This window comes from Vespa crabro, chromosome 1 (assembly GCF_910589235.1).
Source record: "Vespa crabro chromosome 1, iyVesCrab1.2, whole genome shotgun sequence".
NCBI lineage: Eukaryota > Metazoa > Arthropoda > Insecta > Hymenoptera > Vespidae > Vespa > Vespa crabro.
Genome location: NC_060955.1, coordinates 20828807 through 20844528, shown reverse-complemented (window position 1 = coordinate 20844528; position 15722 = coordinate 20828807). Strand labels below are relative to the sequence as shown.

The 15722-nt window shown below is 31.1% G+C and overlaps 2 protein-coding genes across 8 annotated transcripts; one reads left to right on the top strand and one right to left on the bottom strand.

Moving 5' to 3' along the window:
- Window positions 1-174: 174 nt before the first annotated feature.
- On the bottom strand, window positions 175-5473 carry LOC124432712 (SURP and G-patch domain-containing protein 1-like). Of its 2 annotated transcripts, none has more exons than XM_046981812.1 (9): window positions 5215-5473; window positions 3376-4613; window positions 3036-3138; window positions 1758-1936; window positions 1334-1665; window positions 922-1246; window positions 745-829; window positions 533-662; window positions 175-418 (listed from the first exon to the last, which is right to left on the bottom strand). In XM_046981812.1, exons 1-9 carry the CDS (start codon window positions 5433-5435, stop codon window positions 392-394), a joined length of 2640 nt encoding a protein of 879 aa, XP_046837768.1. In that variant the 5' UTR covers window positions 5436-5473; the 3' UTR covers window positions 175-391. The 2 variants fall into 2 exon arrangements, with proteins under 2 accessions (XP_046837768.1, XP_046837769.1); XM_046981813.1 differs by having other exon boundaries at window positions 3036-3126.
- Window positions 5474-5969: 496 nt separating this feature from the next.
- On the top strand, window positions 5970-15596 carry LOC124432716 (stress response protein NST1-like). Of its 6 annotated transcripts, none has more exons than XM_046981822.1 (7): window positions 5970-6238; window positions 6329-6485; window positions 6712-6847; window positions 7068-7217; window positions 7302-7431; window positions 7544-8092; window positions 9434-9566. In XM_046981822.1, exons 1-6 carry the CDS (start codon window positions 6155-6157, stop codon window positions 7733-7735), a joined length of 849 nt encoding a protein of 282 aa, XP_046837778.1. In that variant the 5' UTR covers window positions 5970-6154; the 3' UTR covers window positions 7736-8092; window positions 9434-9566. The 6 variants fall into 6 exon arrangements, with proteins under 6 accessions (XP_046837778.1, XP_046837777.1, XP_046837779.1 ...); XM_046981821.1 differs by having other exon boundaries at window positions 7544-8133; XM_046981823.1 differs by lacking the exons at window positions 5970-6238; window positions 6329-6485; window positions 6712-6847; window positions 7068-7217; window positions 7302-7431 and adding exons at window positions 9978-9996; window positions 10539-10643; window positions 12792-15596 and having other exon boundaries at window positions 7983-8133; window positions 9434-9786.
- The last annotated feature ends 126 nt before the right edge of the window (window positions 15597-15722 follow it).

Genomic DNA, 15722 nt, shown 5'->3' with positions numbered 1-15722 from the left:
TATATACTTTCGATTATTCATTAAACTTATCGCGTATGCATTTCTCTATACTTTTTTTTTATTACATCTGGGAAATAAAAAGATACTATTTCAACGTACATAAGATACTATATATAACTGTTAAATAATGTAATCTTACAATACGTATATTAATAATGACTAAGAATTCAAGGATTAATGTTAATGGAGATATGAACGATTGCTCCTTTTTTTTTTTATTTAACGACGCAATATCTTATTTGAATTTAACAACATTGTTTAAGACAGTACGTTAATATTTTAACTTTCACGTCATTTTAGATATACAAAATAACAATCATTTGTTCTATATTAAATTAGAAAAGACATTTGTCGTCTGAGGATTTTATAGAAATACAGTCCATTCGATTATTTAGTAGTAAGGTCTTCTAGGATTGTTCTAAAAAAAGAAAAGAGAGAGAAAAAAAAGAAAAGAAAAGAAAAGAAAAGAAAGAAAAAAATGTTTAATATATTAGTATTTCAACAATATCAATATCATTAATATCATACTTACTAATGGATTAGGCCTAAATCTATATGCAAGCATCATTCTTTTTCTATATGCATCAAATTCATCGTCGTCTCTCGAAACACCATCTGGTCTTTCGGATCCTAAGCCAGCACTATCGAGCCTATTAGTAGCCCTAAATTATATGGAATATTATAAATTATATTATTATTATATAATAATACATATAGATAATTCATATAATATAAGAAACATACTTATTAACAGGTTCAATTCGACCACTGCCTTCACTACCTAAACCTTGACCTTCGCTCCAGCCAAGTTTTTGAAGCATTTGAAAACCTACAAATATCATTTTTCATAATAATTTATAATTTGAAAAATATGATAAAAAAAAAAAAAAAAGAAAAAAAAGAAAAAGAAAAAGACCATACCAATATTATCTTCCTTCAGTTTGTATTCCTTGTAATCACTAAGATCTGGCTCTTTTCCTTGCTTAACGGCATTGTATTGTTCCATAAATTTTTTCAATTCGTCCGGAGGCAAAAAGTCACCGATATGGTGTTTACCTTCAGCTTGTGCCGTTAATTCTTCCGCCCACATTTGTGTAGCTTCCATTTCGGCAGATCTTAATTTATGTTCCCAAGTACCACCTTCGGTTTCTTCGTCGCTATCGTACTCATATTTATGTTTACCCTGAGCCTCTAATCGTTTCACTTCTTCTCTCTTTCTTAATAGATTTTGGTATAAAAGATTTATCTGTAAGATAGATTAATTATATGAAATAAATCTTTTATCATTAAAATAAACACACATATACAAATACATTTTTTTCTTTATAACAACCTTATAATGGTCCTCAGCTTTTTTCCATTGTTCTTCGCTAAGATCCAATGTACCAAAAGTTTGTCTCGCATATTGTATTAACGCAGGATCATTTCTAGATATCTTGGTTAGCATTGGATTCTTTGGTTTATTGTGCTGTATTTTTGGCGGTATAATAACAGCTGGTTGGCCAATTTGACCTGGTATGGCTACTCCAGGTTGTGCAAGACCCGGGCGAGTTCTTTGAGTGGTAATTGCATTTATATCTGCAATAGGAACCTTGTTATCTGGCTCGCTCCAACGACTTCTCCTTTTCCTTTTACGTTCCTCTCTATTTTCCTCTTTTGGACGTTCTGTTAAATGAAATATATTATTTTCGGTATATTGATACTTGTAAGGTAAAAAAGAAAAAAAAAAGAGGTGTTACCAAGAGATAGTAACCTACCATTTTGAGAACTATGTTTTTGATTCTTATCTGTTTCATCATTGTCACTAAGAGCTTCTTCTGGACAATAAGGCTCCGCACCACTACTCTTAGTGTCTTTATCTGTTTTTCCAGCACGAAACTTTGCCACCAATCCCCTGTACTGCAGATACGCTGCACTTTGCTTTTGATGCAGAAACCTTGATTAAAACAATACTTAAAACGCTGCCAAGTAAGATATATTCCTAGACAAAGTGCTTCCAGAGTGAAAATATTTTTATGAAATTCTAAGCAACTCTCAAAAGGAGTGGATAAACTGCTAATCGACTATGTAAAAACGATTTTTATCTATACCTGTTGCATTTATATAAAAGGTGCTATAAGTATGGAAGTCAGATTAGCATAAAAAAAGAATGTGTTTGTTGCATTATTTACACTATACGGTTAGAGACAGTTTATATGCATTATACTATTGGTACTAACAGCATGAAAATGCTTACAAAGAGAATATTATATTTAATGATATTTTAAAAAAATTGAATCTAAAGCACTGTTAGCATACTTATTGAATCAATGTCGGTATAAACAATATAAACGATATTATAAATCTGCTATCAAATAAATATGCTGTAAGTTATAAAGATATTAGATTTTGAGCACTACGAAATTAATAATCTATATAACAACATAAATGGATTTCACACAGGAAATTGGTGGATGCATATCATAAAATTTCTGCGAATCAATATAATGGCTAAATTGTCTTAATGTAAACAATATTGGAAAGTTATCTAAAAGGAAATGGTATTTTATTAATAAAGACCAAGAAGTTTAGTATTTTTGAATCCTTTAACACTATTGTTAAGAAATAAATTTCAAACTTTTAATAATCTTTAAACATTGATGTAATAAAAATATAAAAAAAAGTATTGCTTAGAAAATGCTCTCTATAAAACATGCTAGACTAATGCAAGACTGTGACTCTGTTTTGTTTGCAATATTGTTCCTTATAGGGCACATTTAAAAAATTACTATTTGCTTGCAACAACACACATTGCAAAGGAACTGCAGGTTGTATCCGATTTTTATCAAAAGATCAATACAAAATGTCAAGCTAAAAAAAAAAAAAAAAAAAAAAAAAGAAAGAGAAGAAAAAAGAAAAAAAAATAGACAATAAATATAATCAACTACTAATAATATTTTTAAAACTTTTAAACAATTTTTATACGCGTTGCATATACACAGAAGGAGTGGGAAAAAGGATGTAAAAAAATAAAGGTCAGTAAGGACAGTAGTTACCATAATTTAGGGTCTTGGGCATTCTTCTCTCGTACTTCTTGCTCTATTTCATCTCCACAATCAGCGACTATGCGTGCCAGTTGTTCAGCCTCTATGGGACAAACTTAGAAACTCTTGTCAGACATGTATTATAATATTCTAACACTCTTCATGCATATTTCTTACTATATATGATGATGAAGATTTCCTTTATGATAAACTAGATTTGTGACAAGTAAAAAGAATATTTTCACCGATAATATTTTATGATCTTAATGCTTTGTAAAATATCATTTATATTTATTGCTATGATGCTTGTAATTGGTGACGTAGATAAAAAAATGTTATTAACACATCATACCTAGTTGTTCATTGCCTTGTAGATTAGCTGGTGGCCTTACAGGTGGTGGAATTTGAACATTAGGTGGTCCCACTGTGATTGGTACTTGATTAGGTATTGGATAGGAGGTTGGAATCAAGTGTGGCGGTGGCGGTGGTGGTGCATTCTGTATTATTGTAGGTGGTGGGACATTTGGAGGTGGAATATTCAAGTTTGGAGGCGGTACAGAATTTATAGTAGATGGAACAGTATGAACCGGAGGAGGTGCAGACATTATCATTGATGATATCACATTGGGAGGAGGTACATTTGGTACATTAGGTACTGTTACTACAATTGTTTGAGATGCAGTAATTGGCATCATATTTGGAGGCATCTGAGACATTGGTGGCAACATGTTTGGTGGTGGGATGTTAGGTGGTGGAATATTTGGAGGTTGCAAATTAGTAGGTGGTGGTATATTGCATTGCTGTGGAGGAGGAATAATATGTTGTTGCGAAGTAGACGATGGTGGTAAGTTTTGTATGTTGGTCATTGGCATATTTTGTGGAACTTGCATATTTGGTGGTGGTACATTAGTGTTAGGTGGAATATTTTGTATTGGTGGTGGTGGAGGCCTTATAATATGTGGTGGAGGAATTTGCATTCTAGGATTATTAGAATGATTATCCACATTGGAATAATTATTGTTGACATTTTTTGGTGGTGGCATTCTAGGCATGTTTGGTGGTGGAATATTTGTTGTCATACCCCTCATATTAGGTGGAGGAATGTTTGTCATTTGCATCACTGGCTGAGACATAAGAGGAGGTATAGATGATGTTTGATTGTTACTTTGGGGAGGATATTGTTGTTGATTAAAATGTGGTCGTGGTCCATTTGGAGGAGGTTGGTTGTACATTGAACGTGGATCGGGACTCAAAGAAGACCTATGCCTGGTAGGAGATGGACTAGACGACGAACTGTGTCTTCTGTCAGAACTTCTTCCCCATCTTGAGTCATTTCTTCTTCTATCCCTTTTGTTTTCCCAATCTCTGTTTTTTTCATTGTTCCACTTTCTATCACGTTCTTTCTCTCTATTATCATGATTTCTTTCTTCCACCTTTTCTTCCCTTTTATCTTCAGTTTTTGATTGGTTAGACTCTGCTTGTTTTCCCGTTCCTTTATTATTTGCAATTTTTTTGAACTGATCAAGGAAGCTACCATCATTGGCAAACAAATTAACTGTCACAGATGTAGACGACTTCTCGTCCTCCTTCCTATAAATAAACATATGCAATGCTTAACATCTATTTATAATGCAATGGCAGTATCGAATGAACTTCTTTTTGGCTTTGTAGAAATTAAATTAACTTTGTGTTTAAAAAAAAAAAAAAAAAAAAGAAAAAAAAAAGAAATAAAATTAAATATACATGGTATCACAAATGATAAGGAGATTAAAAAGATATCCAAGTTATTCTTTTGTATTAAAACGAGTATATAATTATTTAACATAAGAATACTTAGTAGTTATCTTGAATTAAATCAAATATATATATATATATATATATATATATATATATATATATATATATATATTGAAATGTAAAATTTGTAATAACAATTGTAAAATAAAAGGAACAATAAGAAGATAAGATTTAAAATTCCAATGGAAATTATAACAGAGTTTAGTTCATAATGTGATTCTTGATTTATCTCATTCACTGTATAACATTTATATAGAAAAATAAAGCATAAAAGAAAAAAAAAACGAGGAATATAAATAAAAGAAAAATAATTCATATATAATAAACGTTAATTTGACAAACAAAGAAGTGTACTTTGTTAGATATATCAAAGAAAACATTGTCGAGCACTCACTTGGATGTAGTAGCTTTGTTGGTTGTCGTAGGTAGGCCAAGTGAATTAGATTTCTTAACACTTTCGACAGCTTCCTTAGCTTTTTGTTCTTGCAATTTCGCTTGGATTTCTAACTTCTTTTGTTGAATAATTTGTTCTTGTTTCGACATTTGTGCGAAACGTTCATTTCGTGAAGTTTTTGAAACGAACGGGTCAGAACCTTTCACACCGCGATACGCCATCTTTGTCGTCTACCGAATCTTTCTATATGTGTCCGTTCATAGATGAATATTGTAACTTTATATAATACATACATAGAATATGACGCATGTATGCATTCTTTTACGCATCTTCGTAGAGACGCATCTGATTTGAAGTATGCGGATTGGTTTACCGCCCAGTACTTGACCAATCATATGCTTTCATCGAAATACAAGAAATATAAGATGTTTTTCCTAACATCATATAGATAGCGCTGTATTTCATTACAAAAGAAGGATCGAATTCAAACGGTAAGTAACCTAACGACAAAAAAAAAAAAATCGTTATATCCCTTTTCAAAAATTATTTCACATTATTACAATTATTTTCAATAAAATAAATATAACGAATTATTTATAAACGTTACTCATCGCAAATGAAATATGAAAATGATAAAATTAATTTAAATAGAAAAGATAATAAATTTCATTGAATTTCTACAAGTCCGTTATCTATTCAATATTTTTTTATGAAAGATCAGGTTCGCGTTGCCAATGGAGAATAGATACCATAGAAACGTAAATAAGTCTCATACATTGCCTTTTTATTTCTTTAGTTATCAATAGCGTAGGCAGTAACGTGAGTTTGTATTCGTATTGAGTTGATAGGCAACTTATTGTTATCAATTTGTGGAACGGTATCATACGCACAAATACACATACACATCATTTTTATATGTACGTATATTAACACTGTAGATATGGATTTACATATGCAATACGAAATAGCGATACAAAGAATGGTTAATTTATTTATAGAATTTATGAAGAAAATAAAGGCAATGGTAATAATTTTCTTTATATTATTAAATATACGCGGTATTCATTTTATACATAAACATATTATATTCTGTGTTGTTTTATTTTTTTAACAGAATTGTTTAACGCTGGAAAAATTAATTGACGATTTAAATACATTCAAGGATTTAATCGAAAAAGAAATGCGTACGACACCTATGATACGAAAGACGTATGAAATAAAAATACATACATGTCAAAAAAATCTGAAGACGGCGGTGAAGGATGTTGAAGGTAAAAAAATAAAAAAAAAATAAAAAAATTACATTCATACTTATACAGTGCATATAATTATTGTTCATTCAAAGATTATTTCTTTTCCCATAAAAGAAGATATACAATCGATGATAAAATAATTTAACGTAATTACAAATTATCTTTTAAGAAGCGATAATTACAGATTATCTCTATGCTTACGTCATTTTTGAGTAATATCATCTCTTTTTTTTATGCTTTGTAGCCTTACGCTGTTCGTTGAAAGAGGAAATATCAAAATTCACTGAGTTTAAAGAGGAAACGATTATCGATATAGCAAAAGAAGAATCGATAAGTCGATCTATTAAAGAAATGGCGAAAAAGAAAATGGCCGAACAAACGTAATGATTTATTCTTCTTATTTAATTTTTGTAATTAATTAATTTTTCTTTTCAAATTCTTTTTTATTTCACTTTATATTTACTAGTATTATATACTGCACTTTATTATATTATTTATATATATATATATTTTTTTTTTTAACGGATACACTTTATTGTATTATATATTGTTTATTTTAATACGTATTAATTAACAAACACGTTTGAAATTATTTTTCAGGGAAAAATTTGAACATGAATTAATGAACATTTGGAAAGAGCATGAAAATAAAATGGAACTATTACGAACAGAAATAGATTCTTTCGGTGAAAAAATAAAATTAATAAATGCCGAAAATGTTACACGAGAGAAAGATTTACGAACCATACGGTACATACACATACACATATATTTCTACGTATATATTTATTTAATCATTTTATTAATAATATATTTAATATTATTATTACATAGTTTACAGATGCAAAACAAATCTATTGAAGTACTAGTAAAGTACGATCGTGTGATTGGTAGTAAACATAAATTATTAGAAAAGTTGACAATCAAAAATAAGGCTCTTAAAGAAGAACAAGAAGAACTTCGTGTTCGTAAATACACATATATATACATACCGACTCACACACATACATTATTTTATATTCATAAAATTGTTAATTATTTTTTTAAATTCGTTAAATATCTTTATTTCTTTATAGGCACGTTTGATAGATCAAAACGAATTATATATTCGTTTGAAGGAGGAACAAGAGAAAGAAATAATGATAGTATTTTTGGAAAGAGTGAAAAATTTTCAACAAAATCATGCGGCTAAAATCATTCAAAAAATGTGGAGATCGTATCGCGAACGTCAATTATTGAAGAGAAAGAAAAAGACAAAGAGGAAATAGATTTTTTGTTCGTTCACAATCACTCCTCTATCTATCTCTATATACTAGGAAGTGTATGTGCGTATGTGTGGGTGTGCTTGTGCGTATGCGTGTGCGTGTGGATATGTAATCGTTTTGAAATCGTTTTTCCTTATATGCACTTTTTCTTATACGAAGAGAAGATATATAAAAAGAGAGATATATATACTAACGCATACATATGCGTAGCGTGGGAGAAGGATAACATGCGCCGGCGCGTCGTCGAAGCGCATGCTCCGAAATCGACACAACAAGGTTCGGGGCTTGGGGTTAATATTCGCTCGAGTAGGCTAGCCTAGCGTGGAAGAGAGGCCGCAGGTGGTCGATCGTTACCGAGAGGTATACCATAGCCCGGGGACTGTAACGTCCTTTGAATTTCGGTAGGACTTTTAAATAGAGATAATTAATCGTAATTAGTGTTATTAAAGAGAATAAATATTAAAAGAAAAAGTACAAGTCTAATAAGAGCTGATTTAATGGAAGTCGTTAGATCTAAAAACTCTTTTACGTTACGCCAATGACATATTAGTTGTAGGAGGGTTTGACAAGGCAAACTAAGGGGGATGAGGGTTCTTTGACTGGCTTTTGTGAGAGTGGTAGTGGCAAGTGTACTCGTTGTTGGTGCTAGATGTTTGTGATTCTATGCTTTCATAAGCATATCGTTCAAGGTAGTAAAAAGTTGATCTTTAGAATACGCTTTTGTTATTAGATACAATCAGTACAAAGGCAGTCACGATCAGACATACTTCGCACGCGGTTACATGCTTCTCGAGGAAGAAACCGCATGCCACCTGTGGCACATTTACGTCGCGTGACCAGAAATTAGTTATGGGTATTGTGAATTTTCATTCTATCGGAATGAACGACAGTGACAGGCTCTTGTTAACTTGTGCGTTAAAGGATTTATTCGTGAGAACGCGAGATGTGTCGGTGATTAGTGATTTTTTGTTCGTATCAAATATCGATTTCAATGATTGAAAGAAAATAGAATTTTTCAATGAATATAAAAAGAATTTTCCATGAATCTGAATAAACAATCGCCGTGTCCTTGATTACATTTACGGTCAAACTGCTATTAATTAGACCGAGAAATCGGACTAAAAAGACTTTTTATCATATCAACACGTAGAAAAGAAATACGATAAAGATTTTACGCTTCACTCGCGAAAGGAATATTCGAGTAATCGAGCTTTCACGATACGATAGAAATTTGATTCTCTTGAATGCACCAATTTTAGGACTTATTTATTTAATAACGAGTTATTAGGGAATTAAAGGGAAAAGTCGAAATTATTTTTGTGATCCTCTTTTATTTTCTTTCATTCTTTTTTTCTCTTTTTTATTCTCTTTTTTTATTTTATTTGACTTCTCTCACAATAAATTCTTCTCACGTTGGCAGCTTGCCCGAGAGTATACGACTTGTTAATAAATGTAAACGTACGCGTGTAAATAGCCTTTTGTGTAAATAACGATCTTGCACACACGCTTAAAAGACTTTTAATAACGCTGAAGTAATGTGATACTTGTTAGTAACTTATGCAGATACGTCTACGCAATTTTAATGCATACTGTGATACAACGTAAAGCTTTTGAATGTCGGTCGAACGTAAAAGATTATATAAATATTCAATGATTTCATTTAATCGAACATATTTCATCTTTATTTTTCATTATTTCCAGTTACGAGGATTTTATCTTTAAAGGAAAAGGAATAAGGATTTAAATGATGGGGAATATAAGAAGTCTTTGTCGTTTTCAAAGATAAATGTAATAAAAGATTTCTGAAGATTACATTGATTTTGAGAACAAAAGAGAAAATTATTTCAATTATTATGATGACCGAGAAAACGAGCTTATCGTTTCAATCGCCTACGATGGAGGAGCACGAAAGAAATCTGATGACAGGAACGTTGGAGCAAAGAAAAGAAGCATTCAAAGAGGACGAAGAACTCATGAGGGAAACGACGAAATTTGTGACGGAGGTTATCGAAACAGCGGCCATAGAAGCTTCCAAAAGGAAGGAACAAGAGGAGGTAATGAAAACATTCATTTGAGAATTGCTTTGCTTTCATCGCGCGAACATCATTTTTTTCCCCGAGTCTCTTGAAAAATCTTCAAAGGGACTTTCTCGCTATAGCCCACTTTTCTAATCTTTCCACAGCTACTGACTTTTTAATATCTTTTTAATTAGAATTTCACTCGAATAATCAATAAAATGTTTCAGGGAGGTGACTTTGGCGAAGGTGAGTACTAAGCTAATTCAATTGACAGTCGAGTTATCGTATTAGATCTATGTAGCTTCGTAGTTGCAAAGTGAAAGAGAGAGAGAGAGAGAGAGAGAGAGAGAGAGAGAGAAAGAGTGAGAGAGAGAGAGAGAGAGAGAGAGAATGCACGTGCGAACGATAGATAGAAAGAAAAAGAGAGACATATGTACATACATATGGATAACACATTAAAGTATATGCATATGTATTTATATACTACATACGTAGATATACAAATGTATAACGAAGCATACATAAGATGATAGTCAAGCTAAATTTATCATTAATTTCTGAATTTATCGACGTAGTTCGTTGGTAGAAAAAGAGAGATAGAGAGAGAGAGAGAGAGAGAGAGAGAGAGAGAGAGAGAGAGAGAGAGAGAGAGAGAGAGAGAGAGTGAAAGAAATATGCTAGCTAGTATCTCCCCTTACTTTGTAACGCAACCCCTATCGCCAGTAGTCCTCCTTTTTTCCCCTTTAAACATTGATTCGCATTAAAGAAGAGTAAATGCATGTGTGCAGGCAGTAGTTTGAAAGGAGGCAATACCATCGCCGGCTGGAACAACCGAGCCCGTGGCTTCTGCAATCGAATTTTGAACGCACTTTGCCCGTGCTTCAGCAACAATGGTAAATCGTAGAGCGAAATTAGCGTTTATAGTAAGCGCTATTCTAAACTGCCAATTTGGAGCCCGTTGTCCTTCTTGCATCGTGCTCGCATCATCATTTACCACGTCATATCATCAAATAAACGTCGGCGAGATACCTCATCGGAGATCAGCACGGATTCTTTATATCTCCTGCTCCCTTTCAATAACAGCGGACACCTTCGTTTCTACATCGATCGATCATTATTATATCGAGAACTTGTTCGATTTTTAGCCGATGGCCATGACCGAGAATATCGAGTGTTAATGAAATACGACATTCAAAAATATGTAGTATTTTTCTTTCTTTTTTTTTTTTCTTTTCTTTTTACATTTCTCTTGTTCCTTTGTTTTTTTTCTTTCTTTCTTTCTTTCTTTCTTCTTTTTTCTTGTTTTGTTTTTATATTTTTTCTCTTACAGATTAATTTCATTTCTTTTCTATGTTTTTTTTTTCCTTTTTTTCTCCTTTTTTTTTTCTTTTTTTTTTTTAACGTACAATTACTTTGATCCTACGAGCCATTTTATTATTTACATTTACTTTATTTTATATTATTATCTTTTGTATCTTATATGTGACATACGTTAATAGGGTGACATACGTTAGCGCAGTTTTTTTTTCTTTTTTTTTTTATCATCAAGAATAATGGAATCGATATTCTGGAAGATAATTTTCGATGAAAAGAGGATGTGAAGAGAGAAAGTTTATTCAGAAGAGTGATCATAAACGTATCGCGTCAGGGACATCGGCTGAAGATCGAAAATACATGTACATGTTTCATAACTACGTCAAAGACAGAAGACTCCTTTTTTGTTCCCTCATTCACGTAGCATCTTTATCATCGTTCCCCCTCAGTTGCAAGTATGTATAAGATAATAATCGTCCATAAATCGAGATAACAACACGGTCATAGAAATTGTCAAGTAACATTAAATGCACCTTCTATGCTAGTCTAGTAGATTCAATTGATTAAATGCAAGATCATATGCATTCGTACGTAATATCATATCGTAACCGTATGAATGGATTTCTTTTATCCTCATTGACCTATTACAATCATCATTATCGTACCTTGAACGAGACGTCAATTTTTATTTTTTTCCTTTGGTGTCTTCTCTCTTATTATCGTGGTCGATGCGTTGTATGTACAATAAAGTGGCACTTTATGGCGGTTTTTCTTTTTCCTCTTTTTTTTTTCTTTTTTTTTCTTTTTTCTTTTTTCCTCAATTAATGCCATAAGGAGGATGCTAATCCGTTCGACGTTGATTTATGGCGTTGATAACGGAACAATGTGTATATATATATATTACATATATACACGTGTCCTCGCATTGTAACGATAACGATAACCGTATCGTTAATACGATGTACCGAGGTAGAATGAAGTGGAAAGAGGCGAGTATACGAAATATCGAACGGTTATTTAAAGAGAGAATATGTGTAGATATATATGTGTGTGTATGAGAAAGAGAAAGAGAGAGAAAGAGAGAGAGAGAGAGAGGGAGAGAGAGAGAGAGAAAGAGGAAGAGAAATTAGTTAATAAAATCCGATCAATGTTAATTATATTAATCGTGTAATTTTTAATTCGATTAATATATCGAAATAAAAAGTCACGACTTTTGATCGTTATATATGAGAAACCTGTAAGAAAATATGAACAAATGACTTTATTCGATAACGATGAAATATTTTATTTTCAATAATAATGAGAAATATTCTTAGCGGATACGTAATATTATAATCCATTATAATCAGGGACCATGAATGTACAATTAAAATAGAGAAATAATAGAAAGACCACGGAAAATTTGTATGCAACGCATCGTACGAATCTTTCAAAGAATTAAAACTCCTTGTATGTCCAGTAATACGTTATCAGATTGCACGTTATCGTTATCGAAACACCTCGTTTATAAAAAATCCAATCTGGGCATAAGTAGTTTTTAGAGTTCCTTGTAAAAAAAAAAAAAAAGAAAAAAACAAAAGAAAAATGAAAAGGAGAAAAAAAAGAGAAAAGAAGAAGAAGAAGAAAAGAAAATACGAAACAATCTTGCATGGCTTTCTTTCGTGACAAGAGCACATTCCGTTTAATGTGATATCTCTTTTTATACTTATCATATTTATTTCCTATAGAACTATTCAACTGGACACCATACCGATATCGCTTCACGAGACCCTAACCGTTCACCGACGGCACGAACTTCCGTTTCTTCGTTGAATGAACGAGGTCCCGAGAATTGTTACGAGAAATCGACACCGAGATGACGAGCCTATTTAAATCATTCGATGACAAAATAAATAACGTAATGTCAATTTTTGACGTGACAGTCGGAGATATTCTGATTGCGAATAAACACGTCTTATGTGGAACTCCTTCAAACGAGAATAGATATTATTACGGATATCGATATTCCTCTACGTTTGAAAATCTTTCCAATCGCTTTACGATGGTTAGGGGATATTCGATAAGGAGGAAGGGGGGGGGGAGAAGAAAAGAAAAGGAAAAAAAAAGGGATGCAATTAAATAATATCTTACGTTTTCGTCGCCTATCGATCTTACTCGTAATAATCATATATCCTTTTGATTTATTTTTTGAACTCTGTCAATAAAAAAAAATTATAAAATTACTTTCTAATCAAGGCTCTCTAACGCTTTTGCTTTTCTTATCGTTAAAATGCTTCTTTTTTCCTTCTTTCTTCTTTTCTTCTCTTTTTAATATTTTATTTATTATTATTCTTCTTTTTCCTTCATTTTTTCTTCTTCTTTTTTTTTTTTTTTTTTTTTTTTTTTTTTTCTTTGTCGTATTTCTTAGCTATCGTGTTAATAAATAAACGTATACGCTTATCCAAACTAATACCTGTCTGAAACGAGATCAATCTTTTAAAGTAATTTTCAACGGCGTAATTGTTAATGTTCCAATAAGATCGACTGCTGTGTGTATAATGCTCATGTTTAGTTTATAGTAAAAGAGCGAGTTCTTTTAAGGATTCAGCAACTGACGTCCACCTAATAGACGTATCTATATAACTTTACTCTATGAGAACATTTAATGCCGCTTAAGTGTTCGCATAACGTTCTATGACACGTAAAATAGAGAAAAGAGAGAGAGAGAGAGAGAGAGAGAGAGAGAGAGAGAAAGAGAAAGAAAGAGAGAGAGAGAGAGAAAGAAAAAAAATGAAAGTTCATCAATATCAGTGTGGTGTTAATATATATATATATATATATATATATACAAGCTCTTTTTTTTCTTAACTATTCTATTTTATGACTCGTAGAAGATTATAATGTCGCGATGAAGCGACCCGGAAGAATGAGCGTTCCATTAAAATTATAAAACATCGTGATTGTATTCGTTAACTTCAATAGCTATAAAACAAAAAGTTGAATAAGTTAAAAATAAATTTCTCTCTTTCTCTTTCTCTCTCTCTCTCTCTCTCTCTCTCTCTCTCTCTCTCTCTTCCTCATACGACATGAAAAAAAAAATGAAAGAAAAGAAGAAGTCGTTTGAATGTACAAAATAGATAGAATAGAAAATATATAGTATACGTATATTATATATATTTGTCCTTGAATGAGAAGGAGAGAAAGTATTTTGTGAAGTGTGCCTACTCGTGAATGTACTTTTCCTCTAGTGCGAGCAAAAAAGAAAATTAAAAAAAAAAAAAAAAAAAAAAAAGAAAATTAAAAGAAAATAAAAATAAAGAAACAAAATGTAATATAATATATACGGATATTGTTTGTTGTACGAAGAAATGATACTTAAGAAAATTAACAAATGCGATTATTTAATTCGCATTAAAATAATTTTGAAATGGATGAGTCATCATTTCGAGCAACAAAAGCGAAAAGTTCATTAACGAGGCTAATTAGTCCCTTATAAAGAGGTCCAAATGGGCGTGATAATAACGATTCTTAATTTTACGTTTAATTAACGGTAGGAGAAGCCGGGGGCCAAATATGAAAAGCCGTAGGCTGTACGAATAGTCTTTCAGATGGTGACACCGTAAATGTCGATGGGTAAGAAAATCAATAATTTGGTAGTTCGGTCACGAATCGCGTAGCAACACCCGCGCCGACCTTTTAAAGTTACCTATATTTATACACGTATATATATATATATATATATATATGTATATATATATATATATATGTGTGTGTACAAATTTTTTTGTGAATTTGTAACAAAGAACCATTGGATCAATTATGATGATAATTATTATTTTTTCTTTTTTATTTATTTTTTTTTTTTTTTTTAAGTGGGATCAATAAATAACGCCGCGAATATTACTCGAATGACAATCAAAAGATGTACCTATTATGCATTTCAATAAATTTTCTCAGTAATTATATTATATCAGAAAGATTAAAGACAGAGAGAAATAACTGATTAATATTGTTATCTATAATTAAAGCATGGATACATTGTCTATCGCCTTTAAATGATAGACGATATGTTTTGAGCATATGATTGACATTTCTTTTTCTAATAATTTTTTCTTTATTATATTAACATAAATATATATTTACATATAAGTGATAAAATTAAGAAAGAAAAGAGAAGTTACGTGAAAATTTAATTTGAAAGTTTTCCAAGAAAGATAGAAATATTTAATTGTCTATGAAGAATGAAATAAAGAGAAAAAAAAAAGAAGGAATAAAAAGATAGAAAAAAAAAAACAAAAAGATAAGTTTCAATTGATACAGATCGATCGCGTAACTTCGAGTTTTCATGATTGAAAGTGGAAATAATTTATTATAAAATGCGACAAATCGTGTAGTTTATAAATCGATGTTTCCGTCTTGCATCTGCTAATATATAAAAAAAAAAAAAGAAAAAAGTTCGAATGTATGTATAATAATGTAATAGACAAATCGTATGAGAAGAAAATGAACATTTTTGTGCTTTGTTCGTCGAAATAAAACGTAAAATACGTTTATTTTTTCTTCGATGAATATCCACATAAATACCTGAGTATAGTATGTTTCTTTTTCTTTTATATATATATATATATATATATATATATATATATATATATAATATATATATATATAATATAATTATT

Coding starts and splice junctions, on each gene's coding strand:
- LOC124432712 (XM_046981812.1), bottom strand. CDS start 5,435: ATGGCGTATCGCGGTGTGAAAGGTTCTGACCCGTTCGTTTCAAAAACT. Junction 4,614..5,214: donor AACAAAGCTACTACATCCAA/GTGAGTGCTCGA, acceptor GTTTATTTATAG/GAAGGAGGACGAGAAGTCGT. Junction 1,666..1,757: donor AAAACATAGTTCTCAAAATG/GTAGGTTACTAT, acceptor TTCATTTAACAG/AACGTCCAAAAGAGGAAAAT.
- LOC124432716 (XM_046981822.1), top strand. CDS start 6,155: ATGGATTTACATATGCAATACGAAATAGCGATACAAAGAATGGTTAAT. Junction 6,239..6,328: donor TGAAGAAAATAAAGGCAATG/GTAATAATTTTC, acceptor TTTTTTTAACAG/AATTGTTTAACGCTGGAAAA. Junction 7,218..7,301: donor AAAGATTTACGAACCATACG/GTACATACACAT, acceptor ATTATTACATAG/TTTACAGATGCAAAACAAAT.